General features: G+C 44.7%; 1 protein-coding gene across 3 annotated transcripts in view; it reads left to right on the forward strand.

Annotated features, from left to right (window-relative positions):
* Positions 1-27806, forward strand: part of MYOM1 (myomesin 1) — a 650420-nt gene that overhangs the window by 195356 nt on the left and 427258 nt on the right. For all 3 annotated transcript variants that reach the window (XM_069219961.1, XM_069219960.1, XM_069219962.1), the window contains one exon: positions 14959-15158. In XM_069219961.1, the coding sequence (XP_069076062.1) occupies positions 14959-15158 (200 nt within the window). The remainder of the gene's footprint in view (positions 1-14958; positions 15159-27806) is intronic.

A 27806-nucleotide genomic window follows, 5' to 3' on the forward strand; every position in this document is an offset into this window, starting at 1 on the left:
TTTGGTCTAAGTTAGACTTTTTGTCTAACTTTACCTTTGTGAATACCGAAAAGTAGAAAAGTAGTAAAGTTAGACTTTTGGTCTAATTTTACCCTTGTGAATTGGGTCCTCAGTGCTTAATTGTGCTGGTGGTTGCCAGTGGTCAGCTCCGGCACTCATTTTTGAGGAGGTTGGGACTTATTTTTCAGCATCACACTTTAACCCAGTGCGAGAAAGAGAAAAAGCAGAAAAAGGAGAAAGGTAAAAGAGACTTATGGAAAAAAAGGGAGAAGGAGACATAGCAGTGATGAAAACGAACTTCCAAGTTGAGACACAGGAGGTGTAGAAGAATGAAGAATGAAGCACAAGGTGGAATGAAGAGTAAGTAGCTTTAGAATTCAGCTAGCCTGGCATTCAGCAGTGGTGGGCTCTAGGAAAAATATTCAGTGCCTGCGCTTATTTATTTATTTTGTACATCTTAACTCTCTTCTCACTCTAGTCAGGAAGCTTAAAACAAGCAAGGGGCAATTAACAGCCACCAGTTTTTTGCAGAGGTCAGCTTTACGTTTCGGATAGCAACAATTTTGCAAAGAGACACATTTGTAAATACTAACACGCAGGAGTTATCCAAGTAGGATTCTCTCAGAGACTGCCTATGAGTAGAGAGCCTGATTTAGAAAAAAACACTAAGACCTCCTTTCCCATCTGCAGATGACAAGAGGTCAAGAACAAAAGGAAATCTTCGACCCATGGGACTGCTTTTTTTTCCTGTACAGGTGACCCATTCCCTCAATTGTTTGTCACTGGAAATTGTCCAGCCAACAGGACCACTTTGTGCCCTTAGGACTAGTGAAACCTTAAGTGGTGTGCCTCTGGAAGAGTGTGGCACGCCCATTCAGAGTTTGAACACCTGACAAAACTGTCACCACTCCACCACAGGAAGCAGAAAAGAGAGTGTCTACACACCTGTCTGCCCAATTTGTCCTCTGGGTGGAGAAAGGGATTACTGACTTAAAATGGAGGCCAGGAGCAGATCCTCCAATTTGAGTTAGACGCATGGATGGTAACCTTGCAGCTTATACCACACTGAGGCATGAGAATCAATTGTGCATGTTAGCTTTTAAAAACAATGTCTCTCTGTGACTGTGCAGATGCATATAGAACTCATCTGCACCACATCAAGCAACAGGTTACTTTATCCACATTCCCTCGTGTCATTTTATACATATGAAGGGAGATGCATGCCAACAAACACAGTCATGGGAGAAAACACATTTTTAATGAGAGATCAAAAACAGCCCTTCTCTCCATCAGGTCAATGATATAAAAGATTCCCCTGCCCACTCAATGTCTGCTTCACTTGACTTACTAAGCAATCTGGTATTTGAATGTTACTCAGCACTAACAGAAGAGTGTTGATTCAGTTACACAACCTCAATTGGAGAATCACAGTAAACACAGTACAAGTGCACACTGTGTTCATTCTGCAAATCTTATACTACCTATTAGATAATCAAGATGGTTATCTTTGGGAATTAAAGAGGATCAAGATGGAAACTAGTTATGACAAAAATATTCACACTAGCACCACTCTTCAGGAAGCTCACACTAGAATAGGGTAATGGGAACTTTCATGGTTTCCAAGCAGCCAATCCTGCATTGAAAGCTGCCTTCTAGACTACAGCCCATAATGGAAAATGCCAAAGTGGCAAAGTGATCAGTTCATTTCTGGATGAGCCAAATCTTAGTATCTTCCAGCTCCAGTTGGCTAAGTGGACAGAGCTTCTCAGAGAAGAATAGGATAAGAGTATTTGCTGGACCTAGATCAATGTGTTTCCATCAGTGCTTTCCAGCCTCCAAGTGTAATGAATTTTCCTTTAGCCAAGTCTCTGTTGGCCTTTAGCTTCCATTCCAGTGTGAACTATGGCCCAGATTTACGAGAAAAGGACGAAGTGCGATGCTGTTCCAAATTTAGCTGCGCCGCACTAATAGAATACAGCGCATCCCTGTGTTGGCCCATGCACCGGCACTAAATTTGCTGCCAAGTGCCAACGCAGCCACCCTTGTGCTATGGTGCAATGATGGCTGCGCTGTGGGGGAACTTGTTTTTGTGCAGGAAGGGACTTCAATGTCCTTTTGCTCTTTAAAAAACGAGGAGAAATAAAAGTATTTCTCCTCGATGCACTATGCTAACGCCACTCCTAGGATGACGTTACATGTTGGTACTGCCTCAGGTTTAGAAAAACTCAAAATCTGAGGCAGCATCAAAATGCAATGAACAAAAAGTGGCTTAACACCTTGTTGTAAATACTGCGCAGTGCATAGCAACCAACAGTGACGCTTCGGTGGTGATAGGCCTTGTAAATCTGGCCCTATGTTTCTCTGAATTAGTCAGCTTAGTGCTCAACCTCATGTCGCCCAACACTCCATTGATGTGTCAAGTCTCTAAGGTGCTCATAAGCTGATGTTGGTGATAAACGTTTACTAGTTTATCCTCATGCAGAGATTTGGAGTGACATTTTTTAGTAGCTGTCCTTCTAATCAATACCTTCTTTGACACATAACCTATCGTAATTCAGTGAATGTTTGAACGTAAGCAAGTGCCTAATGTGTACAGCTGCTCAAAACATAATGATGTGCACACAAGTGTGGCAGTCTTCAGGAGTGGCCCATCAGCTCCAGCTGCTCCACTTCACTCTATTTCAATTTTCATTCTGTCCTATCGTCTCCTAAATTCCAGAGTACTTTAGTTTTGTTAATCCTTTAAAATTGGGGACCTCTGGTGTTTAGGAATGCTTCTTCATCTTTTGTTTTAGACCAAGGAATTTGATGTCTTTTAGAACTCCCAGCTCCATGATACAGTTGGGTGCATATGTGCTTATTGAATAAACAAACAATTGAATGAATAAATTAATAAAATGCTCAATTGGAGCTAGAGATCAGTGGGCAACAGTGGTGTGTATGTGTAAATATATTTCTATACACATAGCACAGTTTACGAACTGTCACCGTCAAAATGTTCACAAAAGAGTCAGAACATACTGATACAATGATTGATTCTATCCTGCCACAGGTCTGTTTTTCAGACCTCAAGCAGACCCTAAAGTACCATTATAGCAATGAGGTTTCACACACCAAGTCTACTTTCAACATTTAATTAGATTTTGGAAACTAAGTGAAAAAGAAATTTATAAGTGGCTCAGCAGGGGGTCATTAGCAATCACTGCATTCAGAGGCTGTGTAACTATAGAATTAACTAATATGGACCAACACTGGATTAGTTTGCACATGTGAAGATGTATGCATAATTTATAGCTCACTACTACAGCTGCACCCCACTCCATAAGGAGCAATGCACCAGAGGACAGTTAGTTTATGAGAAGGGTACACTAGGAATTCTAGACCACAGGTGCTGTCTGTGGACACAAAGCATACTTGCTGATTTATGAGGGTCGATTAGCTGGCTGACATTGGGCACTCAGTCCCTCATTACAAGGCTGGTGGTCATCAGACCGCCAGCCTCGCTATGGCAGTCTTACTGCCTCAGACCCGGCGGTAAAGACCGCTGTGTTACAAGTTGTGGAGTTTGGCAAAAGCCAAACCGCCACAACGCCACCTGGCCTGCCACTGCAGTTGCACTGACGCACCAAGCGGTGAGCTCCTACAGCGAGGCTGTCACCCCGCCACGAAAACCCTGGCGGTAATGCACCCAGCTAAAGGACTCCCCATTCCTGTTGACAGCACACACATCTCCACATGTCCACACACAGGCAGAAACCCCCCACCCATCCACACACTTCCAAAACACCCCCCAACCATACATATCCATTCTAACACCCCCACCTGCTCTCACACTGACATACACACCCACCCACTCACACATATGCACCCCAACTGCAAACATTCACCCACTCACCCCCTCTGAAATCATCTACCCCGACCCCCTTTACGAATGCATACATTTACATACACACCCCTCTGTATACTCATACATTCACTCGCAGACTTGGACACATGCACTCCCACTTGCATGCATCCCAAAAACACTCACCTACTCACTCGCACCCCAAAACCCTCCTCCCCTCCGCAAACATGCAGGCACACCCCCCCAACCGCACGCATACATCCAGACACAAACACGCACTCAGACACCCCCATTCGCACACATACACGTACTCGCACCCCCCCATTTGCACACATACATACACACACCACACACATGCACCCAACACTCCCCACCCCCCCACCCCCCTTTTCAGATGATCAACTTACCTTTTCCAACGAGCAGGACATCTGGGAGGGGATGGGTACTGTTGGTTTTGCACTGCCAGCACCACCACGCCACCAAGACTCTGCCAAGTTGTATTATGGCTCGTAATACAGGGGACAGAGTCTTGCTGGCATGGCGGTGCTGGTGGTGCAACCGCCTCTTCAGCTTCATCGGCCAGGCCCACATTGTCGGTTTTCTGCCCATAAAGGGGTGAAAGTCCCAACACAACTCCAAATATGGCAGTCAACATACCACCAGCACTGGCGGTATGCAAGCTGCAGCGGCTTCGGTGGGTTCTGAAAAAGACAGCCCAAGTCATAATGAGGGCCTCGGTGTTGTACCAACGCCCCCTGCCCCAGAAACACAGATGTTAGCACTAATGTAAAGCTGAAATCATGTTATGTATTGTAAAAGTCAATTGATTGTCAGTGACAGTATGATGAGGTGATGGACACTGTATAACACTCACACATGATGGATAAATGAGTATATGATTGCACAAATGTTACACTGAATAAAGAACTTTAAACAAAAAAGTGAAAAATAACTTTTAATCATTATCCTGGCATTTTCTTATGCTTAAAATATATAAAAAAGTGTTTCACCTACATAGTGAAAAACAACTGCTGGGTAATTGTTCAACGAGTCCTGTGGGTTTACAAGGTACATTTTAGTGGTGACTTAACTAGTATATAAAAATATTTTTTTCCACATGGCAAAGGCAGTTTTCTCCACCTTGTGTCACAGCATTTTTCTTAAACTGTAGCCTAGTCACAGCAAAATTGCTCTTCTTGAAGCAATACATTTTTGTTATGAATATAGGTATTTTAAATAGTCAGTGCAGTCCACGTATCACGTATAGCTCGTACATTATTGGCACGGTTTCAGAACCAACTTACAGGGGCCCTACTGGAAAGTTAATTACACAGTTGGTGTCGTAGGACTCTTACCATGGGGGTAAGATTGCTTAGTTTCGGGTGCAGCACCACCACATGTGGATGACTGAGTCAGTCCCACACCACCTAGAAGCTTTTCGCCTGACCTTCTAGGCTAGTTAGCAGCACCTCACCCAAACCCAAGAAGTAAAGATGATTTGTGGCAGCGTAAAAAACATGACACTCAGACTCCTTAAGGACATTGTGGTGAAACAGATCAAACCTCTTATTCTCATTTGCACATGCAAAGGCGACTGCCTTTGGGTAAGATTCAATGCATTTATTGCAGCAACTGCATTCTATGATAAAAGGCACAAGCTGCAGTTATTATGAAGATGAAACATAATACCGTAATGACTGTGACCATTAGGGTCAAACAGAAGGTCCGCTTCCGGACATAATCATTAGTCTAAGAATTCTCTACCTACACCCTTGCATCTAACATGAGAGCAGAGCAGTGTTAGCTCTTCTGCCCGTACTGGTCTAAGGGAGAAGCCCTGACCCAAGACCTGGAAAAGGCAAAGACCTGCCTGTTGTTCTGCTGGCAGTCCTCCCAGTTGGCTGGAAAGACAAGACCGAGATCAGCAAAGCTGTTGACAAAGTTGCACACAGCATAAGATGTCTGGCTGGAATATCCCCTCTACGCTTCTTCAGCCTATGTGGTGTTTATATAAAATACCTGTTGTGTTCTGAGAATAGGCCTGACGTGATAATATGTCTATGGTTAGAAGGTTGACTCCATAACTCTTAGATTGGGCAATACCTAGTAAACTATCTTGTATAAATATGGTAGTCTTGAGCAGGGCATAGAGTGAAATGGGTGCAAGGAATAGATAAATGTAAAACACGAACAAGCATGTTTTCTTAGAAAGGCAGCTGATAAAATATAAAACAACAAGCTAAAAGCAAGCTGTGCTAAAATATAATAAAATTAATAAAAGCGAATAAAATGTGTGTCCCCCTTAAAGGCAAAGGCTAGGGACCTAAAAGCTCAAATAGGGCTGTCCAATCACAGCACTTAAAGGAACCCACAACATTGGGTGGTACTAAATTATACAGTATAGTTTTAGGGACAGGCCACATGCACTGTGGCATTTAGTAACAGTGTCACAGACCAGCAAACATAGGCGCATAAAAAGACAAAAATACTGAGTGGTTAAACAGAAGAGACAGATTTCCTACACTATTATAAGCAAATGTCATTTACCACATATAAAAAGTATGAAGTGAGTGTCAATAGCAAATGTTGTAACTGATTTCTGAACATACTATTACAGATTTGAATATTTATCCGTCCTTACATTTTTTAGAGAAAACCAGAACAAGATTTACAAAGCAGTGAAATTTCTTTTTAAAACAGGACACTATCATGAATTATGTGCAAAGTGCCCTTAAACAAAGAACCCCGATGTGTGTTGCTATTCAGAACAAAAGAGGAATCTTTGTTAGTGCATCAATCCAAGTCAAATAGGTTTTAAAAATCCCAGTCAAGGTCTGACTGTAGGAAGGTAGCCTCTTTCTAGCATTGTTACCCCCACTTTTGGCCTGTTTGTGACTATATGTCAGGGTGTTTGGACTCTCTCACTGGGATCCTGCTAGCCAGGGCCCCAGTGCTCATAGTGGAAACCCTATGTTGTCAGTATGTTTGATATCTGTCACTGGGATCCTGCTAGCCAGGACCCCAGTGCTCATACGTTTGTGGCCTATATGTGTTCCCTGTGTGGTGCCTAACTGTATCACTGAGGCTCTGCTAACCAGAACCTCAGTGTTTATGCTATCTCTACTTTAAAATTGTCGCTGCAGGCTAGTGAATAATTTTACCAATTCTCATGGGCACACTGGAACACCCTTATAATTCCCTTGTATATGGTACCTAGGTACCCAGGGTATAGGGCTTCCAGGAGATCCCTATGGGCTGCAGCATTTCTTTTGCCACCCATAGGGAGCTCAGACAATTCTTACACAGGACTGCCACTGCAGCCTGAGTGAAATAACGTCCACGTTATTTCACAGCCATTTTTCACTGCACATAAGTAATTTATAAGTCACCTATATGTCTAACCCTCACTTGGTGAAGGTTAGGGGCCACGTTACTTAGTGTGTGGGCACCCTGGCACTAGCCAAGGTACTCCCACATTATTCAGGGCAAATTCCCAAGACCTTGTGAGTGCGGGGACACCATTACACACGTGCACTACATATAGGTCAATACCTATATGTTGCGTCACCATGGTAACTCCGAACATGGCCATGTAACATGTCTAGGATCATGGAATTGTCACCCCAATACCATTCTGGTATTGGGGGGAGAATTCCATGCATCCCCGGGTCTCTAGCACAGAACCCGGGTACTGCCAAACTGTCTTTCCGGGGTCTCGACTGCAGCTGCTGCCAGCCCCTCAGACAGGTTTCTGCCCCCCTGGGGTCTGGGCAGCCCAGTCCCAGGAAGGCAGAACAAAGGATTTCCTCTGAGAGAGGGTGTTACACCCTCTCCCTTTGGAAATAGGTGTGAAGGGCTGGGGAGGAGTAGCCTCCCCCAGCCTCTGGAAATGCTTTGATGGGCACAGATGGTGCACATCTCTGCATAAGCCAGTCTATACCGGTTCAAGGATCACCCAGCCCTGCTCTGGCGCGAAACTGGACAAAGGAAAGGGGAGTGACCACTCCCCTGACAAGCACCTCCCAGAGGAGGTGCCCAGAGCTAGATACTTGTTTGCAGTATTTCTGCGTGGAAACACTTCTGCAACCTCCAGCACGCCGTGGGACATCTTCTCACCAAAGGGGAAGTTCCTGGAACTATCTGTTGTTGCAGAATATTCAACTTCTTCCACCTGGAGCCAGCCCTTTTGCACATTCATCCGGGGTTTAATGGGCTCCTGCCCCACCGGACAGTTGCGTTACTCTTGGACTTGGTCCCCTTCTTTTACCAGTCCTCAGGTCCAGGAATCCGACTTCAGTGCTTTGGTAGCAGTTGTGGTTCTTGCAGAATCCCCTATCACGACTATACTGTCTTTCTGGGGTAGTAGGGTAAATTTACTCCTACTTTTCAGGGTTTTGGGGTGGCGTATTTTGGACACCCTTACTGTTTTCTCACAGTCCCAGCGACCCTCTACAACCTCCAATAGGCCTGGGGTCCATTCGTGATTCGCATTCCACTTTTGGAGTATATGGTTTGTGTTGCCCCTATGCCTATGTCTACCTATTGCATCCTATTGTGATTCTAGATTGTTTGCACTACTTTTCTTACTGTTACTTACCTGTTTTGGGTTTGTGTACATATAATTTGTGTATATTACTTACCTCCTAAGTGAGGGTATCCTCTGAGATACGTTTGGCATATTGTCACTAAAATAAAGTACCTTTATTTTTGGTAACTCTGAGTATTGTGTTTTCTTATCATATAATGCTATATGATATAAGTGGTATAGTAGGAGCTTTGCATGTCTCCTAGTTCAGCCTAAGCTGCTTTTCCATAGCTACCTCTAACAGCCTAAGCTGCTAGAAACACCTCTATTCTACTAATAAGGGATAACTGGACCTGGCACAAGGTGTAAGTACCACAAGGTACCCATTATAAGCCAGGCTAGCCTCCTACACTGACTTTATCTGCTTTTGATGTTGGTATTCCCAAATGTTGTCAAGTATTATTATTCCGGCTGCCTTCTTTTGTTTTGTAATAAGAAAATAAGCTATTGTAAGCGATAAATGAACTCATATTAACAAAAATTTAAAACATTGATTGGCCACCAAATAGCTAATATAAGCAATGGATTATTTTGGGAAGAAGTGTGATTATGGCAAATATCTGTATATGCTTACTCAGAAGGTCACATTACCTCCAAACAGCATTGGAAGAAAGGAAATCAAATATAGAAGCATTTTAGCGCAGGTCACTGTCTTCCTCCATGTACATCATAAACAGTCCTAGGGCAAGTGTCCTCCATACCTAGCAAACGTCCTTCAGAGACCGATTGAGAATTAGTTGGTCACATAGAGTATGCTTCCTCCTTGTACAACATGTGCAACAGCACAGATAGTTTTCTTATCGCACAAAGAATAGACACATCTCACACGCTACCAAAGGAAAAAAAAAGAGCTGGCTCTAAGAGCTCATTATCCCATTTGGGTTAAAAAAGCCAAACAGTATTTGAAGTGGTGTGGTGTTCACTACTTAAAAACAATAATACAATACAATGATTTGGCAGTTCTATATTAAATGAGACCTCCAAAAGAAACTTTCTACCCCAAACTTCATCTTTACCCAGCTCCCCACCCAGGCTAGGTTAACTGTAAGACACCTTTAATAATACTGTGCATGGGTTCAGGAGTACTCTATATAACAGATACTACTATTACACAATTTAATGGTATTCAAGTAATTTACCTGAGAAGTATGAAAGACTGATTCATTTCTGCTGGAATTTAAACTTTTAACGTACATTTCATGCAAAACTCTCTAGGCCATCTAAACAGCAGGTCCCCAAACCACTGCTTCATTAATATTCTAAGTTATTTTTTATTATTATTTATTTGGTCTAAATTTAGACCATTGCAATACAATAAAACAATCATACATAGCAAAGATAAAACTCATGACCATCATTCAAAAATGCCATACAATTTAAGTTAAAAATGCATCTGTAAAAACTGTTAAAGCCATAATTTCACACATAAAAACAATCCTAGTAAAGAGAAGAAGAGAAATTCAAACACCAACAATATACAATATGATGTACTATACGAATATAAAGTAATCAACAATTTTGGCTGCATTCAATATCAATTAAACTGCACTATAAATAAAAAAGAAGAAAAAAAAAAGAAATAATAAAATCACCAGAATCCTTGATTAATGATAGTTAAGAATAAAAATGCAATCCCGAATCAATATCCTAAGGCCCCCCAGAGAGCCTGAGATATTTAAAATCCATACACTGGTTAGGTAAAATTTCCCATCGGAATTGAAATACATGACACCTCACAAGCCTAAAAATCTGCTAGGCTTGTCCAAGTGAATCTAGTTAGAGTCCCCATCCATAAGCTAAAAAATATACCAAATCAACTCAGAGCCCCGATGCTAGGGTGAACCTATAACGGATGGACCAAGCTGCAGACAGATATTTGGTGACTGCGCTTACTACCAGCGTAGATGGGTCATATTTGCATATTCTGAAAGCATTAGCTCGGCCCTGCAAAAGTAAAATCTTGCACAGAGGGATGACCCACCTCCCTCTGGGGCTCTTATAAAGGGGGCAAATGAACAGCACGTGCTCGGGTGATTCCTTGCATCGATGACAGTTTATGCATCTATGAGTCGTGGGATTGCTTGTCGACCAACGGGCCATAAAACGGTTAACAGGTAAGATGCCATATCTTAGCTGGAGGAATAAGGCATGGGCACGTGCAGGTATGAGGTCCATGAAATTCTCGGGCCGGGGTTCATGTTTAACCTGCAGAAACTCTGCAGTTAAACGGCCTACCCCATTGCAGTGGAAAAGCTCATCGTTGGTTTTCCCCCAGAACCTCCCTTTAACCAATTGTCTAGCATTGGCAGGGATCAACTCGGGTACATCCATTAGTGAGGGAGACCTACCTTATCCCAGGCGGATTTCATCTCACTCAACCATAGGATTTTTTCCCAACCCTGCGGAGATGTTATGAGATCTCTTATTGCCGCCCTAAATGGTTCAAGTTCATCCGTTTTCCATATTCGAATCCAATATAAAAGCGGTCTCAGACCCGCTGTGTCTTTGATACTATTTAGACCTAGATCGAATCTGAGAGGGATCATTGGTGTGCCCTTCCCTAACCTGGATACATGTCTGAGAAAATTATTTTCTTTGGTTTGTAAAATATCCAGTTGTCTTTAGGAGCCCCAGATTTCTACTCCGTACAGGGCCGCAGCACGGATTTGGACTTTGTAAATCTCGGAGATTGGATTCAACGGGGGACTCACTACAGCTCTAGCCTTGCGTTCTAGTGCCCCGCCTCTTTGGCTTATAATGAGTGCCCCTTTTCGAATGGCTGCCTCCCATCTGCCAGAGTCCGTTAGCCTAATGCCTAGATAATCGAACTCTGAGACTCTTCCCAGAGGGGTTGAATTCATTACTATTTTTGCACATGATCTATTTCTCGAGGCACTGAATAACATAAATTTTTTTTTCTTGACATTAACATCCAGCCCATAATCTCTACAGAAAACACAGAATTGATTGACCAAATTTTGGATTCCCATCGGTGATTTAGCTAACAGGATAGTGTTGTCCGCATAAAGCAGGCACTGTATTTTCTTCCCAGCCAGCTTGGGCGAATCGTTGGTGCAATTCTCTAAATATTGTATGCAATTGTTTATGAATAGGAGGAAGAGGGTAGGGGCTAGAACACATCCTTGTCTGACTCCTCTTTTAATGGCTATTGGGTCTGTCAACTCACCCTCCTTACCACACCTAATTTGTGCATAAGTATTCTCGTGCAGTCGAACAATGAGTTTCAAAAGACCTTTTGGAACACCCATATTGGATAGTGTCCACCACAGCAAATTTCTGGGCACCAAATCAAATGCAGCTCTGAGGTCAATAAAAACCGCATACAAGTTGCCCCTAACCCCCCCCCCCCAGGTCCACATTCTTCCATTTGACTGCTAGGAACCTCATGGCTTGATCTATGGTGCTAACTGCGGGTCTGAACCCTGCTTGTAGATCAGAGATAGCTTCAGACTCTGAGATCCATTCATCCAGATGGAACAGGACTTGCTTCGCAAACCTTTTTTGGGAGTTGTCAAGTAAGCATATCGGACGGTAGTTGGCAGGATCACTGGGACTACCTTTTTTGAAAAGGGAGACTATCTTGGCACCTTTCCAAGAGCGCAGGACGGGGGCTCCTGCTGCGACTGCGTTACAGACTAGGTTTAAGTAAGGGGCCCATATGTCAGGTCTTGTCTTATATAGGTCCCCAGGAATCTTGTCGGGACTCGGGGCCTTTCTCCAGTTCAAATAAATTATTGCAGCTTTAGTTTCAGCTAAAGTAAATTTAATAGGGGTGGCCCCGGCAGTCAAGCTGTCATCGGGATTCCTAAAGGTGGCTACGGATGTTCCTTCATATAATCAACCAAAGTGCTCAGCCCACACTACGGGGAGGATTGAGATACCAGGCTGGGAGGATGAGTCCCCGCTGTTGTCTGCTATCAATTTCCAGAACCTGGAAATATCATTTACTTCTGCAGACTCCAGGATGGCTACCCATTTAGACTCCTCCCAACTCCTACGCGCCCTACAACATTCCTGTTTGTACTCCTTCCTTGCTTGTTGTATATGCTCTGCGTGCCCCCCTCGCAGGGTTCTCAGTAACTTATGCTGGGCTTCCCTACATGAGTTGCTAAACCACCCTGCGCTGCGCTTCTTTCTAGGTTTGCTAACAATCTCTTTAGTAAAAAAATGCTTTAAAGAGTTAAACAGTTCGGTATGCATTGCTAGAAGCCCATCACCATCCTCTAAATACTAAAGCATATGATCCATTTGATCTGCTAATAAGCTATATATTGATGTGAGGGAACCAAGAGAGGTGTTGACAGACTCCCATTTAACATTACGTCTGTTATTCGTCATAGCAAGCTGTTGAGCATGTGCCTTAGGGTGGGAAACTTCGAGCAAAGGCAGCAAACCCCTGGTCGATAAAATCAGTGGATCGTGGTCACTTTCTTCGTGATCTAACACCCTCATGTCAATCATGTGCCCCCACAAACGGATGTCAAATAAGATGTAATCAATCTGACTCCTGTGAGCTCCACGCCTGAAAGTATGGTGAGAGTTGGCGTCAGAGCGGGAGTAACCATTACAAGCTCGAAGACCATGTGTTAGTGTAATGTCTACAACTTGATGGGCTATTCTATTCATCCTAGGTCTTTTACTCAACACTAGTTGGGGATGCCCCAGTAGGCATCCTCTTCTTTGTATACTTCTTGGGCCAGAGGATAGGGCTCAAAGGTAATGTTAAAATCCCCTGCAATTTAGATGAAATGAGAGGAAGTGTTGCTGTGAAGGAAGCTGTCCAATATGGTAAGAGCGTTAGACTCATAAATACTGCCTGCACTCCTATTATAGATGTTGATTATTAGGAGGGGTCTCTCCTTAAGTGTCGGTACTCTTAAGGCCTGTAGATCAGGACAACCCATATCTACTACTTCAACCTGGCACTTGAGAGAGCAACTTAGCCATATGAGCAGCCCGCCTGAGGGTCTCCCGGAGGTCGCCTTACGCGCTGCATAGTTATACTTCCTACTGGACACCAAACACCATCTATGCCTCAACAAGAGTAATAATGGGAAATAAATCACTCCAATTCCAGTAGCATTACTTCTGAAAAGTAAAAAAAGAAATCCAAAAAATGATATCTGAATTATTGCACACTCTTTAATGCTGTTCAGGACTGGCATGAGCATTTGAACGTTCTACTGAAAACCTAGCCACACTTGCATGCATAGAATCAGTACAGAATACAGCACTCCACCTCATGTGGGACACTCGATCACAATGATCATACCACTCAATCTTACTATTCATCCACTGTTTCTTGGATAATATCCATCTTCAAAACAGGAAGCTTGACCAGTTGGTCACACAGGTTTCATAGTGAGACAACACTACAACTTGAAAATTATAATAAAAAACAAACCTTCTATTGCTTTGCCTCCACAACTCAGAAAGATTTGCTAGTCACCAATGCAGAGCCTGATTCAGTAGCCTTTTGAAGACCAACCTCTTCCACATGTCCCAACCAAGAAACAGCTCCTTTACACCAGCCTATGCATGATCTATTGTAAAATATAATTTATGGATGTTCTAATTGGAGGTTTGTTGCCTGAGTAGTCACCATACAGCACTCATGACTCCTGGACTGGCCTGGCCCTAGTTCCATAAAACTGCAGTTTATACACATACAAATGTGTTAATTTTGTAAGGCGAGAAAATGAACATTTCTGGGCCTAGCAGCAGTGCTCGAAGAAACATTCTCTTCCTTGGAGCGTTGTTATCCAGAAGTTGAGTTGATCCTTTATGAGGCACATATGGATTTCATCACTTCATCAGATTTCACTCTAGGAAATCTTAATATCAGTTTTATATTTATTTAATATTGTTATTTGAGTCCAATAGTTTGCATCCGAAGTGCCCACATATTTAATTATAAAAATATCTCATACATTTTAGCGTTAGCCATCACGTGTTTCACATTTTGTACCTTTTCCTCAGGGGCTGGTTCTTCAGAACACAGTGATCAATTTCATGTACCCATTAAAACGGGTTTCTTGGGATACATCTTGTGAGAAGCTTCCTAATATGGCATTTTCTAGATGTTGAATTCAGAAATCATTTGTAAGCAGCATTCAAATGCATGCCTCTGCCCCTAATATAACCTGTTACCTACCCAACTTTAGAAGATCATCCACAGACGTGTGTCAAAAAGTCATGAACCAATGAAATCCCCTATAATCCTCAGGAAATCAAAAACTCAATATGTACATAAATATGATGAACTGATAATGACTCGCTTGCTCAAACAATAGCAGGAGACTATTCAGGAGTGGTATTATGAAGTGTTTTATTTCTCCATTCTTGTACACACCTTGAACTTCTCTCCATATTAAGCCTTCTGGTTGAGGTTGGGCAGCAGCTGGCATAAGGCCTTTCTGCACTCCTTCATTCTCGGTAATGCAGTTATTCTGTGGTATCTGCATGTTTCTCTCGCTACTCTCACTAGTGTTTTGTTTCCCTCTTCTAGGTGCGAGGTCGGCACCAAACACTGGTCCCAATGCAATGAAACTCCAGTGAAGTTTGCCCGCTTCCCAGTCACAGGGTTGATTGAAGGACGCTCCTACGTGTTCAGGGTGCGAGCAGTGAACAAATGTGGGATCAGCAGACCCTCACGTGTCTCTGAGTCTGTGGCTGCCCTTGACCCTGCGGACAGAGCGAGGATCAAAAGTAAGAGCTGCTTAATGTGCTTCTTTCAGGAAGTTGATCAAAGCAGAAAGGGACACATTTATTAAACAGTTGTGTCGTCCTTGCTCCATGCAATGGGGCTCAAGAGCAATGCAACTTTTAAGCTAGATTTATCAAGCCACACAAGGCCACCTTGAGTGGCCTTGCGTGGCTTGATAAATCTAGAATAACTCAACGCAACGCAGCACAAATCACTGTGTTGCATTACTCTGCCCTGGGAAGGTGATCCATGCAGGCCAGACTGGCCATACCGGGCATCTGGCGTTTCCACAGGAGGCTGGAAAAGTCTGGGACCGCTTTTTCACTCTGGGAGGAGGTTATGTAGCATTACAGCAGTTTTAAAAGCAATGCAGAGTTTCTTGTATGTCCAATAGTTTTACAGCAACAATAAAAGTGCCAGCATAACTCTGGTGATTAATGTACCTTCTATAAAGAGAGCGGGAATTTTGTCTAGTGGCAGTTTTGGCTCATCTCAGGTGGCACAGAGGGTAAATATGCCTGCTGCAAAGAATGTATACAGTGCAGATCACAGAACAGTATTTTATGTTCGTAGCTCAGTGTGATACTGCTTATGTCACAGAGCTTCCTTTGTTACTGTGCAGTTCATAAATTACAATCACAATCAAGCACAGCAAGCTGTGAACTGCCATCAAAGAGCTGCATGCGAACTGCACCATACAGGTTAGAAAGTTATATTTGTTCCCAGTCTTTGATTAACCTAATGTTGCTAAAAATTGTTTGTTTGGGTATAAATAGATTGTTATTATTAAAGTCAACCCTAACCACTGTGTTACGCTCTGAATCCTGAGTTTATGCTTCCCCAGAACAGGCATTCTTAAAAAATGCCTGCCAGTATGAATGACATGTAGTCCACACCTTGTAGTACTTTTTGTCAGCATTTCCTTTACACTGATATACACTCATATGATTCATTGTCTCTGTATGTGTGTGTGATGTAAAGTGTTCCAACCCCCCATGCTGGTAACAGAGGCACTGTAAAACAAATTAAATACATGTGAGAGAGAGGCTATGGAGAGATGAGAGGCACTGTTAGAGGGGATAGTTAGGCAATCCTTGAATAATCCCAATAACAATTGCTGTATCCTGGTGCACTGGAAGGTCATCATTTACTATGCTTTAAAAACGAAAACAATTGAATATATATTGAAAATGTGCTGTAGAATGCACAGTTTTTTCAATATTTTCCTAAATTTTCTTGGGAGGCACGGAGAAACCCCCAAGCCCCATTGTAGGGGTAAGGCTTATTTGCTATGCACTCTATGGGGGCTGGTCTGACAAAATTTGCCAGCTCAGCTTTGGGTTATCAGTCTGGCCCTGGTTACATGGATGGCTGGTGGGTGTTCACATGCATCTGCCCATGGATTTTGGCACCTTCCCAGATTTTGTATTACTGGTAGACCTGGGAATGTGTCAAAATGCTACGCCTCTCAAGGTGAGGTGTAAAGTGGAGAAATATCTTTATTTCTCCTTGTTAGTAGTTCTTTCTATGTGTGCTGCGTTCTGCAGCACACATAGAAAGAGGAAAGTGCCTTGGAGGATTTTTTTTTGTGCTGGAAGTTGTTCTTTCCTGCACAAAAACAATCCTGCTTACAACACTGCCACCCTTGCACCATGGTGCAAAGTTGCCTGCATTGGCGCTAGGCAGCACAATGTGTGCCAGTGCAGGGAAAAGACAGGAAGGCACCGTATTATGTTAAATAGGGCACATTCCTGCCATTTCCCTTTCATGCAGCATAGCAAAGCAAGTTGACTTTCTACGCTACATTATTTTTTCATAAATGTGCCCCCTCCACTGTTTTCCAATAGTGCAACAGAAAAATTACAAGGATGAATTTGAAGGACTAAACAAATAGGGCCAAAGTTTGATGGATTCTCATCGCCCTTGCACCACACAAGGTAGCGCAACAGTGATGCAAAACCTAAAATGACATTTACCAAGCCACTCAATGTCCCTTGCTGCACAAAAAACAATCCTGCTTACAATGCAGACACCCTTGCACCATGGTGCAAGGGTGCCTGTGTTGGCACTACGCAGCACTTTCTGCACCAGCGCAGGCAGAGAGCTGGAAGGCAGAATATCATGATGTAACTGGAGCATTCCTGCTCTTTCCCTTTCATGCAGTGCAGTCCAGCAAGATGTTTTGCTGTATTGCTTTGCATGATAAAATGATAAATATGGCCTATAGTGTCTAATTTTTCCGAATTGCCTTCTTGGAAAAATATGCAAATTACAGTTGTACTGGATCTGTCGAACTCACTTGTAGGAAAGTGCCACTGTTGGCATGGTTACCCCCCAACTTTTTGCCTTATGTTGATGGTAACTTTGATTGAAAGTGTGCTGGAACCCTGCTAACCAGGCCCCAGCACCAGTGTTCTTTCCCAAAATCTGTACCTTTGTTTCTGCAATTGGCACAACCATGGCACACAGTTTAGTCCCTTGTAAAAGGTACCCATGGGCCCTGTGTCCAGGAAAGGTCTCCAAGGACTGCAGCATGTATTATGCCACCCTGCCCCCTCATAAGCACATGTTTGCAGCTTGTGTGTGCTGGTGGGGAGAAAAAAGCAAAATCAACATGATACTCCTCTCAGGGTGCCATGCACACAAACCACTGCCTGCGGTATAGCTAAGTCACCCCTGTAGCAGGCCTTACAGCCCTAAGGCACGGTGCACTATACCACAGGTGAGAACATAGCTGCCTGAGCAATATGCCTCTACACAAGACATTGTGTGCAGTGTAGCCATATTGAGTATATGGTCTGGGAGTTTGTCACTACGAACACCACAGCTCCTTAATGGCTTCACTGAATACAGGGAAGTTTGATATCAAACTTCTAAGCACAATAAACCCCCACTGATGCCAGTGTGGGATTTATTGAAAAGGCACCTAGAGGGCATCTCAGAGATGCCCCCTGTGTTTTAGCCAAACTGTTGGTGTAGGGCTGACCGGTCTGTGCCAGCCTGCCACTTTCAGAAACAAAGTCTGCCCTGGGTGGAGGTGCTTCACACCTCCCCCTGCAGGAACTGTAACACCTGGCGGTGAGCCTCAAAGTCTCAAGCCTCGGGTTGCAGTGCCCAGGGCACTCCAGTTAGTGGAGTTGACCACTCCCCGGACAAAGCCCCACTTTTGGTGGCATGTCCAGCAGGAAAATTAGGGAAAACAGGGAGGAGTGACCACCCCAGAGAGGACCAAGGTGTCCAGAGGTGAGGTGACCCCCCCTCCCTGCGGAATCCTCCATCTTGGTTTGGAGGACAGGGACCAATAGGGTTAGGTTTGTGCCCCCCTCCCCAAGGGAAGTGGACACAAGAAGGGTGTAGCCACCCTCAGGAACAGTAGCCATTGGTTACTGCCCTCTGACCCTGAAATGTCCCTAAATCAAGGATTTAAGGGCCCCCCTAAACCCAGCTCACCAGATTCCTGATGACCTGACAAGAAGGACTGCATAGCTGAAACCTCAGCAGGGAAGATGGAAGACAACAACTGATTTGGCCCCAGCCCTGACGGCCTGTCTCCTGCTTCAAAGAAACTGCACCAGAACAGCAAGGCATCAGCTGGACCAGGGACCTCTGCCAAGCTCCAGAGGACTACTCTGCACCCAAAAGGACCAAGAACTCCCATGGACAGCAGCCCTGTCCAAGAAGAAACAACAACCAAGGAGTCCAGCCTCACTCCGAATGCGTGAGTCCTGACCACTCTGCACCTGACACCCACGGCCCGTGTCCTGGTGGCCCAACCAGCTAGAGAGGATCCCCAGGCGATTCTGAGCAAGTGCCCACCCTGGGTTGACCTCTCCACCCCTCCACGACGACACCTTCAAAGGGAATCTCAAGGACCCTCCTGACCACGAAAGCTCTGGACGAAGATATCTGATGACTAAAGACACACTGCACCTGCAGCTCCCAGGCCTTGGAGAATCCGACCTCCGGTGAAGCTACGTTCAGCAGACGGCTTTCCTCCCTGTCCAGCCTGTGATTTACCCGAGTCGACCCCTTGGACCTCGCCTGCAGCATCTGAGTGACCCCCAGGGTCCCCTCACAGAGAATCATTGGAAACCCGGTGCCTTATTTGCACCCTGAACCCGACCGCCCCAGTGCCACTGAGGGTGTACAGTATGTTTGGTGCCTGCTTGTTGCCCCCCAGTGCTCCTCTAAACCCCCTAGGTCTGCCCTCTGAAGACGTGGGTACTTACCTGCCGGCAGATATGAAACCGAGTGCCCCCAGTCTCCATATATGCCCATGTTAAATTTGCCAACACAAAAGAATGATGGACGGAGTGCTGACAATGCAAACACTCACCCCCAGTCACAGATCTGGGTTTAATCCATCGTTTTTTTGCTGCCCATGCCCTTCCAGTTTGGACCCAGCCATATGCAAATCAGTCTTGACCCTGTTCCCATGGGAACAGTCCAGCCCGAACTGCCAGGCCAGGTCTTCCCTGGACTGGAAACAAGCATCCTGGGACCGGTTTCGGGGTTTCACCCCTCATCAGCCAGGCTAGCTTGACTCCAGTGGCATGGGAAGCACGGGACCCACGTCTGGGCATACCCTTCCCACTTAGGGCAACATTACCAACACAAAAGAATGATGGACGGAGTGCTGACAATGCAAACACTCACCCCCAGTCACAGATCTGGGTTTAATCCATCGTTTTTTTGCTGCCCATGCCCTTCCAGTTTGGACCCAGCCATATGCAAATCATTCTTGACCCTGTTCCCATGGGAACAGTCCAGCCCGAACTGCCAGGCCAGGTCTTCCCTGGACTGGAAACAAGCATCCTGGGACCGGTTTCGGGGTTTCACCCCTCATCAGCCAGGCTAGCTTGACTCCAGTGGCATGGGAAGCACGGGACCCACGTCTGGGCATACCCTTCCCACTTAGGGCAACATTACCAACACAAAAGAATGATGGACGGAGTGCTGACAATGCAAACACTCACCCCCAGTCACAGATCTGGGTTTAATCCATCGTTTTTTTGCTGCCCATGCCCTTCCAGTTTGGACCCAGCCATATGCAAATCAGTCTTGACCCTGTTCCCATGGGAACAGTCCAGCCCGAATTGCCAGGCCAGGTCTTCCCTGGACTGGAAACAAGCATCCTGGGACCGGTTTCGGGGTTTCACCCCTCATCAGCCAGGCTAGCTTGACTCCAGTGGCATGGGAAGCACGGGACCCACGTCTGGGCATACCCTTCCCACTTAGGGCAACATTACCAACACAAAAGAATGATGGACGGAGTGCTGACAATGCAAACACTCACCCCCAGTCACAGATCTGGGTTTAATCCATCGTTTTTTTGCTGCCCATGCCCTTCCAGTTTGGACCCAGCCATATGCAAATCAGTCTTGACCCTGTTCCCATGGGAACAGTCCAGCCCGAACTGCCAGGCCAGGTCTTCCCTGGACTGGAAACAAGCATCCTGGGACCGGTTTCGGGGTTTCACCCCTCATCAGCCAGGCTAGCTTGACTCCAGTGGCATGGGAAGCACGGGACCCACGTCTGGGCATACCCTTCCCACTTAGGGCAACATTACCAACACAAAAGAATGATGGACGGAGTGCTGACAATGCAAACACTCACCCCCAGTCACAGATCTGGGTTTAATCCATCGTTTTTTTGCTGCCCATGCCCTTCCAGTTTGGACCCAGCCATATGCAAATCAGTCTTGACCCTGTTCCCATGGGAACAGTCCAGCCCGAACTGCCAGGCCAGGTCTTCCCTGGACTGGAAACAAGCATCCTGGGACCGGTTTCGGGGTTTCACCCCTCATCAGCCAGGCTAGCTTGACTCCAGTGGCATGGGAAGCACGGGACCCACGTCTGGGCATACCCTTCCCTCTTAGGGCAACATTACCAACACAAAAGAATGATGGACGGAGTGCTGACAATGCAAACACTCACCCCCAGTCACAGATCTGGGTTTAATCCATCGTTTTTTTGCTGCCCATGCCCTTCCAGTTTGGACCCAGCCATATGCAAATCAGTCTTGACCCTGTTCCCATGGGAACAGTCCAGCCCGAACTGCCAGGCCAGGTCTTCCCTGGACTGGAAACAAGCATCCTGGGACCGGTTTCGGGGTTTCACCCCTCATCAGCCAGGCTAGCTTGACTCCAGTGGCATGGGAAGCACGGGACCCACGTCTGGGCATACCCTTCCCACTTAGGGCAACATTACCAACACAAAAGAATGATGGACGGAGTGCTGACAATGCAAACACTCACCCCCAGTCACAGATCTGTTAAATTTGCTTCAACTTTGACTTCTGCCCCCGGGCCGGCCCGTGTTGCTGGTGGTGGGCGTTTGGGGTTAACTTGAACCCCACCCTGTGGACTTCCTAATCCCCGGAGACTGGAACTGTAAGTCAAGTACTTACCTGTAAATCGTACTAACTTTTCTTCCCCCCACGAACTGTTTCTGAAAATTGTAGTGTGTCAACTTTTAAAACAGGTAATTGCCAATATTTCAATAACGGTATAACTTATTGATTTCAAACAGAGTGCTATTGCATTAAATACGAATCTACTAAAGTACTTACCTGCAACTTGAATCTTGTGGTTCTAGAAATAAATTCAGAAAAGTTATGTTTGCTATATAAAACCCATTGGTCTGGAGTTAAGTCATTGAGTGTGTGCTTCTTCAATTGTCTGTGTGTGTACAACAAATGCTTTGCTCTACCCTCTTATAAGCCTAACTGCTCAACACACTACCACAAAAGAGAGCATTAGTATTGTTAAAAATTGGGTCCTTGGTTGGCAGTCAGGTTACCCCTTGTCCAAGCAGTGACCCTCACTCAGTCAGGGCAAAGGAGAAACGCACCTGGTTAACCCCCACTCACACCCTTGGTAGCTTGACACAGTAGGCAGATTTAACTCAGAAGCAATGTGTAAAGTATTTGTACCAACGCACACAGTACTACACTGAAAACCCTACAAAATGGACACCACACCAATTTAGAAAAATAGGTCATATTTATCTAAACCAAACAGGACCAAAATTACAAAAATCCAACATACACTAGTCAAGATATGAATGTTCAAAAGAATAAGAGTCTTACTCCTTCCGAAAACAATGGAGACGATGATTTTGCACAAAGTCCTTGGTTAGCGTCAAAAATAAAGCTGCACTGGCGAGCGTGCGTCAGAAAAGGCAGCGATCCATCAATTCCTTCCTTGCAAGGGAGGCCGTGCATCGTTTCTTCTTCAGTCTGGTCAGCGATGTTGTTTTTGTCCCTCGCAAGAGAGCAATGTGTCGATTTCCGGATTGGCACCTCGGATCCGCACCGAGTCGGGATGACTTTGACGCCCAGGGACGATGCGTGGAAAATCCGGTCACACAGTGTTAGAAAACCGAGCTGTGTGGGATTTGCGTCGTTTGTCAGCAGCCGCAAGTGTGTGTTGTGCATCGTTTCTCCAGCCATGATGCATTGATCTCCCAGCTGCGATGCAGTCGGAGCATCGATTTTAGCCACCAAGCGGGTGGCATGCCGTTTTTCTGCTGTGTTGCAGGTGGTGCATCGAAAATGTCCCCGAGCGGAGCCCTGTGTGTAGATTTCAGTCCTTGTTATGCCAACTTCACCTCTCAAGGGCCCAGGGACTGGATAGGACACCACTTGGCAGGGCAGGAGTCTCAGCAGAGAGTCCAGGTGTTGGCAGAGGAAGTCGTTGATGGCCCTGCGACTTCAAAACAGGAGGCAAGCTCAATTCAAGCCCTTAGAGATTCTTCTCAAACAGGAATGCACAACAAAGTCCAGTCTTTGTCCCCTTTCACAGGCAGAAGCAGCAACTGCAGGATAGCCCAACAAAGCACAGTCACAGGCAGGGGCAGGGGCAGCACTTCTCCTCAGCTCTTCAGCTCTTCACCTTGGTAGAGGTTCCTCTTGAATCCTTGAAGAAATCTGAAAATGTGGAGTTTTGGGTCCATTACGTATACCCCTTTCTGCCTTTGAAGTTGGCAAACTTCAAAGGAAAGTCTCTTTTGTTCACAAGATCCTGCCTTACCCAGGCGAAGCTCCAGACTCACACCAGGGGGTTAGAGACTGCATTGTGTGAAGGCAGGCACAGCCCATTCAGGTGTAAGTGACCACTCCTCCGTCCACTGTAGCTCAGATGTCCCATCAGGATATGCAGGCTTCACCCTAGCTCCTTTGTCACACTGTCTAGAGGTGATTCACAAACAGCCCAACTGTCAGTCTGACCCAGACAGGGAATCCACAAACAGGCAGAGTCACAGAATGGTTTAAGCAAGAAAATGCCCACTTTCTAAAAGTGGCATTTTCAAACTGACAATTTAAAAACCAACTTTACCAAAAGATGTATTTTTAAATTGTGAGTTCAGAGATGCCAAACTTCATATTTCTATCTGCACCCAAATGAAATCTGTACCTAAATATGATTTAAAGGCAGCCCCCATGTTAACCTATGGGACAAATAGGCCTTGCAACAGTGAAAACTGAATTTGACAGTATTTCACTGTTAGGACATGTAAAATACACCAGTACATGTCCCATCTTTAACATATACTACTTACCTTAGGGGTGCCTTACAAGTAGGAAAAGGGAAGGTTTAGGCCTGGCAAGTGGGTTGAATTGGCAGGTTAAAACTGCACACCCAGACACTGCAGTGGCAGGTCTGAGCCATGTTTACAGGGCTACTTATGTGGGTGGCACAACCAGTGCTGCAGGCCCAGTAGTAGCATTTGATTTATAGGCCCTGGGCACCTCTAGTGGTCTTTACTAGGGACTTACTAGTAAATCAAATATGCCAACTATGGAAAAGTGAATTACACATACAATCTACACAGGAGCCCTTGCACATTAGCACTGGTCAGCAGTGGTAAAGTGCCAAGACTACCAAAAACAGCAAAAACAGAGTACAGCACACAGTCAAAACATGGGAAGCAGAGGTAAAAAGACAGAGGAGACCATGCCAAGCATGCCAGGTCTAACAAGTATTATCTATTTTAGCCTCTGTTAAGCCTCTGGGGAACCCCTGGACTCTGTGCACACTATATCTCATTTTGATATAGTATATACAGAGCCAGCTTCCTACATCACTATTGTGTATTCCTGAGATGTGGCTTTGGAGGTGATGGGGTGACTTTCATACTATTAGACTAAAGTGTAAGACCCCTATTCCAAGTTGTGTGGAGTGTTACGTCCACAGGTGTTTTTTTGAAGCTACGAGTTTACAAGTTTAACTAGTTGCAGAACCGCAATTAGTAAAGCCTCTGGCTTTTCTGGTCAAAAGCAGGTGGAAAATGTGGGCAGTGAATGACTTGGAATTTAGGGGCAATATCCAGGAAAGGGACCATTGATACCTCGACCAGCATGTTATTCCCCCTTCAGACCCTAAAACTTTTATTGGTTGATAAATGGGGTGTGATACTGCCCATTAGACCCGGTGCTACCATCCAACTTGAAACAAGGGTCTAAAAGTGGTACCTTTGAGTTACCACTATATAATTATGTATGAAGTTTATTGATTGAGCTTTATCATTTGTGTCAAGGTGCCCTGTACACACCACCCTCAATGCATCAAGGTAATTGAGCAGTTTATAAATTTGATAAGTAAATAAATACAACCTTGAATGCGTAGAACTTTACCCATGGCTTTTCGTGCACTTCACTCCTTTTCTATGGCCTAGTCTTAATCTCTTTCATCCATTTACATGACGCAGTGCACAGCTTTCAAAGAAAACCCTACGTTTTTGCACCGGAAAGGCTTGTATGCAATATCTTTTCTCTCCAGAGCTGGACCGAGATCTAAAATCAGTCTTGGAAACATCAAATTACAGTGAACTGACCCATGTTACTGCACGCTTTCCCAAATTCATCGGTTAAACAGCCATGGTTTGTACAAACAAATCTTATGATATTCCTATACTCAGCATCTCCCACAGTACTAAGGAGCGTTAATATTCCTGCACTAGTAAAATAGGATTGTGCCTTTAAGAAAACAGTCAGTCTTTTTATTTTAATAACAACCCTTTTTCCCATTAATGGGAAATTTTGAGTCTGTCTCCTTTCACTGAGATATGTCAGCGAATGAGGGGAACAAAAGATCAGGGCTGGCATTATGGTAGGGCGAAGGGTGCAACCTCACCCCGCACTGACCTCGGGGCACTGTGTTTAAAAATACCTTTTGAGTTTAAAAGCAGTGCTGCAGAGTTCCTTGTGTGTGCAGCAGATTTCAAGCAACAATAAACAAGCATTTGCAATGCAACGGGTCTCGCATTTCTCCGAGTTAGAGCTATTACGAGTTGTAAACTCCCAACCGGACTTTTCTTGCCACATTAAATGGAAAAAAAGAGCGCAATCGCGCTGCTCCAGTTCACTCGTAGTGAAACCTATCGGCAAAAGTGCAATTATCTACGTTACCGACAAAAGTGCAATTAACTATGTTACAGGGTCGATGTCATGCAAAGCGCTCGACTTCTCCAAGCGAGATCGCGCTGCGAAAAAAGATAAAAAGTAGTCTACAAACTGGACGGAAAACAGCGAGCCTCATATGTTTTCAGTACTTGGTCGCTGCACTCGAGGAGGGCTGACCACCGGAAAGGCATGACGTATGAATGCCTTTCACTAATGAAAGCAAGCAGATTTTAAAAGGAAAGCCCACGAACCAATGAAAGACACTGACGTATCATGGACGGGGCTCCGAGCCCTTTTCTAACTACTAAAGCGTCTCGCTAGCGCAGGCTCGTCCCTAAAAATGTCAAGATAACTCTGGTGATTAATGTTCATGCTAGAGAGAGATGGAGTTTTTGTCTTGTGGCAGTTGTATTCATCCTAAAGTAGAGCAGAGGGTTAATGTGCCTGCCACAATGAATGTACACCATGCAATTCACAAAACTGAGTGTGCGTGAACTATGAGCAGCACAATAAAAAAATTAAATGTATGTCAGAGATGGGATGTGGAGAGATGAAGGGCACTGTTGGAAGGTGGTAGTGACGGATTTCAGTTCATGGAGAAGGTGATCATGTGAGGGATGCTAAAAAGATTGTTGCATTGGGTGCTCCCAGCGCTAAAGCCTGCTCTGCAAAAGATGTATTGTGGGATAATATTGAGTGGACAATCAGCTCTTTGTGGGCATCTGTGCGGTTCTGGAACATCCTACCACTATTACATATGGGTAGAATTGTGGTGTCTTTGCCCTGATGTCTGTATGTGATCCAGAATACATTGTGCCCTCTGAGTGCGGGTGTCTTCCATCAGCTGAACACACTCCTCGCCTCACTTATTTGAGCAGGAAAGCAAAGCAGGGTGGCTCATCACACATTAACGAGGGGATATGAGGATGTTGAGCTCGGGGTTCCGAATCAGAATGAAAATGTCACTTACCCAGTGTACATCTGTTCGTGGCATTAGTCGCTGCAGATTCACATGTTTCGCACAGTCCGCTGCCTGGTGTTGGGCTCGGAGTATTACAAGTTGTTTTTCTTCGAAGAAGTCTTTTTTGGTCACGGGACCGAAGGACTCCTCCCTCTTCGGCTCCATTGCGCATGGGCGTCGACTCCATCTTAGATTGTTTTCCCCACAGAGGGTGAGGATGGAGTTGTTTGCTATAAATAGTGCCCATGCAATGGAGTGAATACGTATGTACATAAAAAGTTTATAATAATTATTTACAAATGTACAAATGTTTAAGATTTAAGATCTACTTCTAAACGGCTACAGGCTTCCCGGGGAGGCGGGAGGGCACATGTGAATCTGCAGCGACTAATGCCACGAACAGATGTACACTGGGTAAGTGACATTTTCAGTTCGATGGCATATGTTGCTGCAGATACACATGTTTCGCATAGACTATAAAGCAGTTACCTCCCCTAAAAGCGGTGGTTTAGCCTGTAGGAGTTGAAGTAGTTTGGAATAATGTTCTTAGTACAGCTTGGCCCACTGTAGCTTGTTGTGCATTTAGTACGTCTACACAGTAGTGTTTAGTAAATGTATGAGGCGTAGACCAGGTTGCAGCCTTACATATTTCGCTCATAGGAATGTTTCCTAGAAAGGCCATTGTAGCACCTTTCTTTCTGGTTGAGTGTGCCTTTGGTGTAATAGGCAATTCTCTTTTGGCTTTAAGATAGCATGTTTGAATACATCTGACTATCCATCTAGCAATGCCTTGTTTAGAGATTGGATTTCCTATGTGTGGTTTTTGAAAAGCTATGAACAGTTGTTTTGTTTTCCTGATTAGCTTTGTTCTGTCAATGTAGTACATTAGTGCTCTTTTGATGTCTAATGTATGTAGTGCCCTTTCAGCCACGGAATCTGGTTGTGGGAAGAACACTGGCAATTCTACTGTTTGATTTAAATGGAATGGTGAGATTACTTTTGGTAGAAATTTTGGATTTGTTCTTAGAACTATTTTATTTTTGTGTATTTGAATAAATGGTTCTTGTATGGTAAATGCCTGTATTTCACTTACTCTTCTGAGGGATGTGATTGCAATGAGAAATGCGACTTTCCAGGTTAGATATTGCATTTCACAGGAATGCATGGGTTCGAAAGGTGGACCCATGAGTCTTGTTAAGACGATGTTAAGGTTCCATGAAGGAACTGGTGGTGTTCTTGGTGGTATAATTCTTTTTAGCCCTTCCATGAATGCTTTAATAACTGG

The sequence above is a fragment of the Pleurodeles waltl genome, chromosome 2_2 (assembly GCF_031143425.1).
Source record: "Pleurodeles waltl isolate 20211129_DDA chromosome 2_2, aPleWal1.hap1.20221129, whole genome shotgun sequence".
Lineage (NCBI taxonomy): Eukaryota > Metazoa > Chordata > Amphibia > Caudata > Salamandridae > Pleurodeles > Pleurodeles waltl.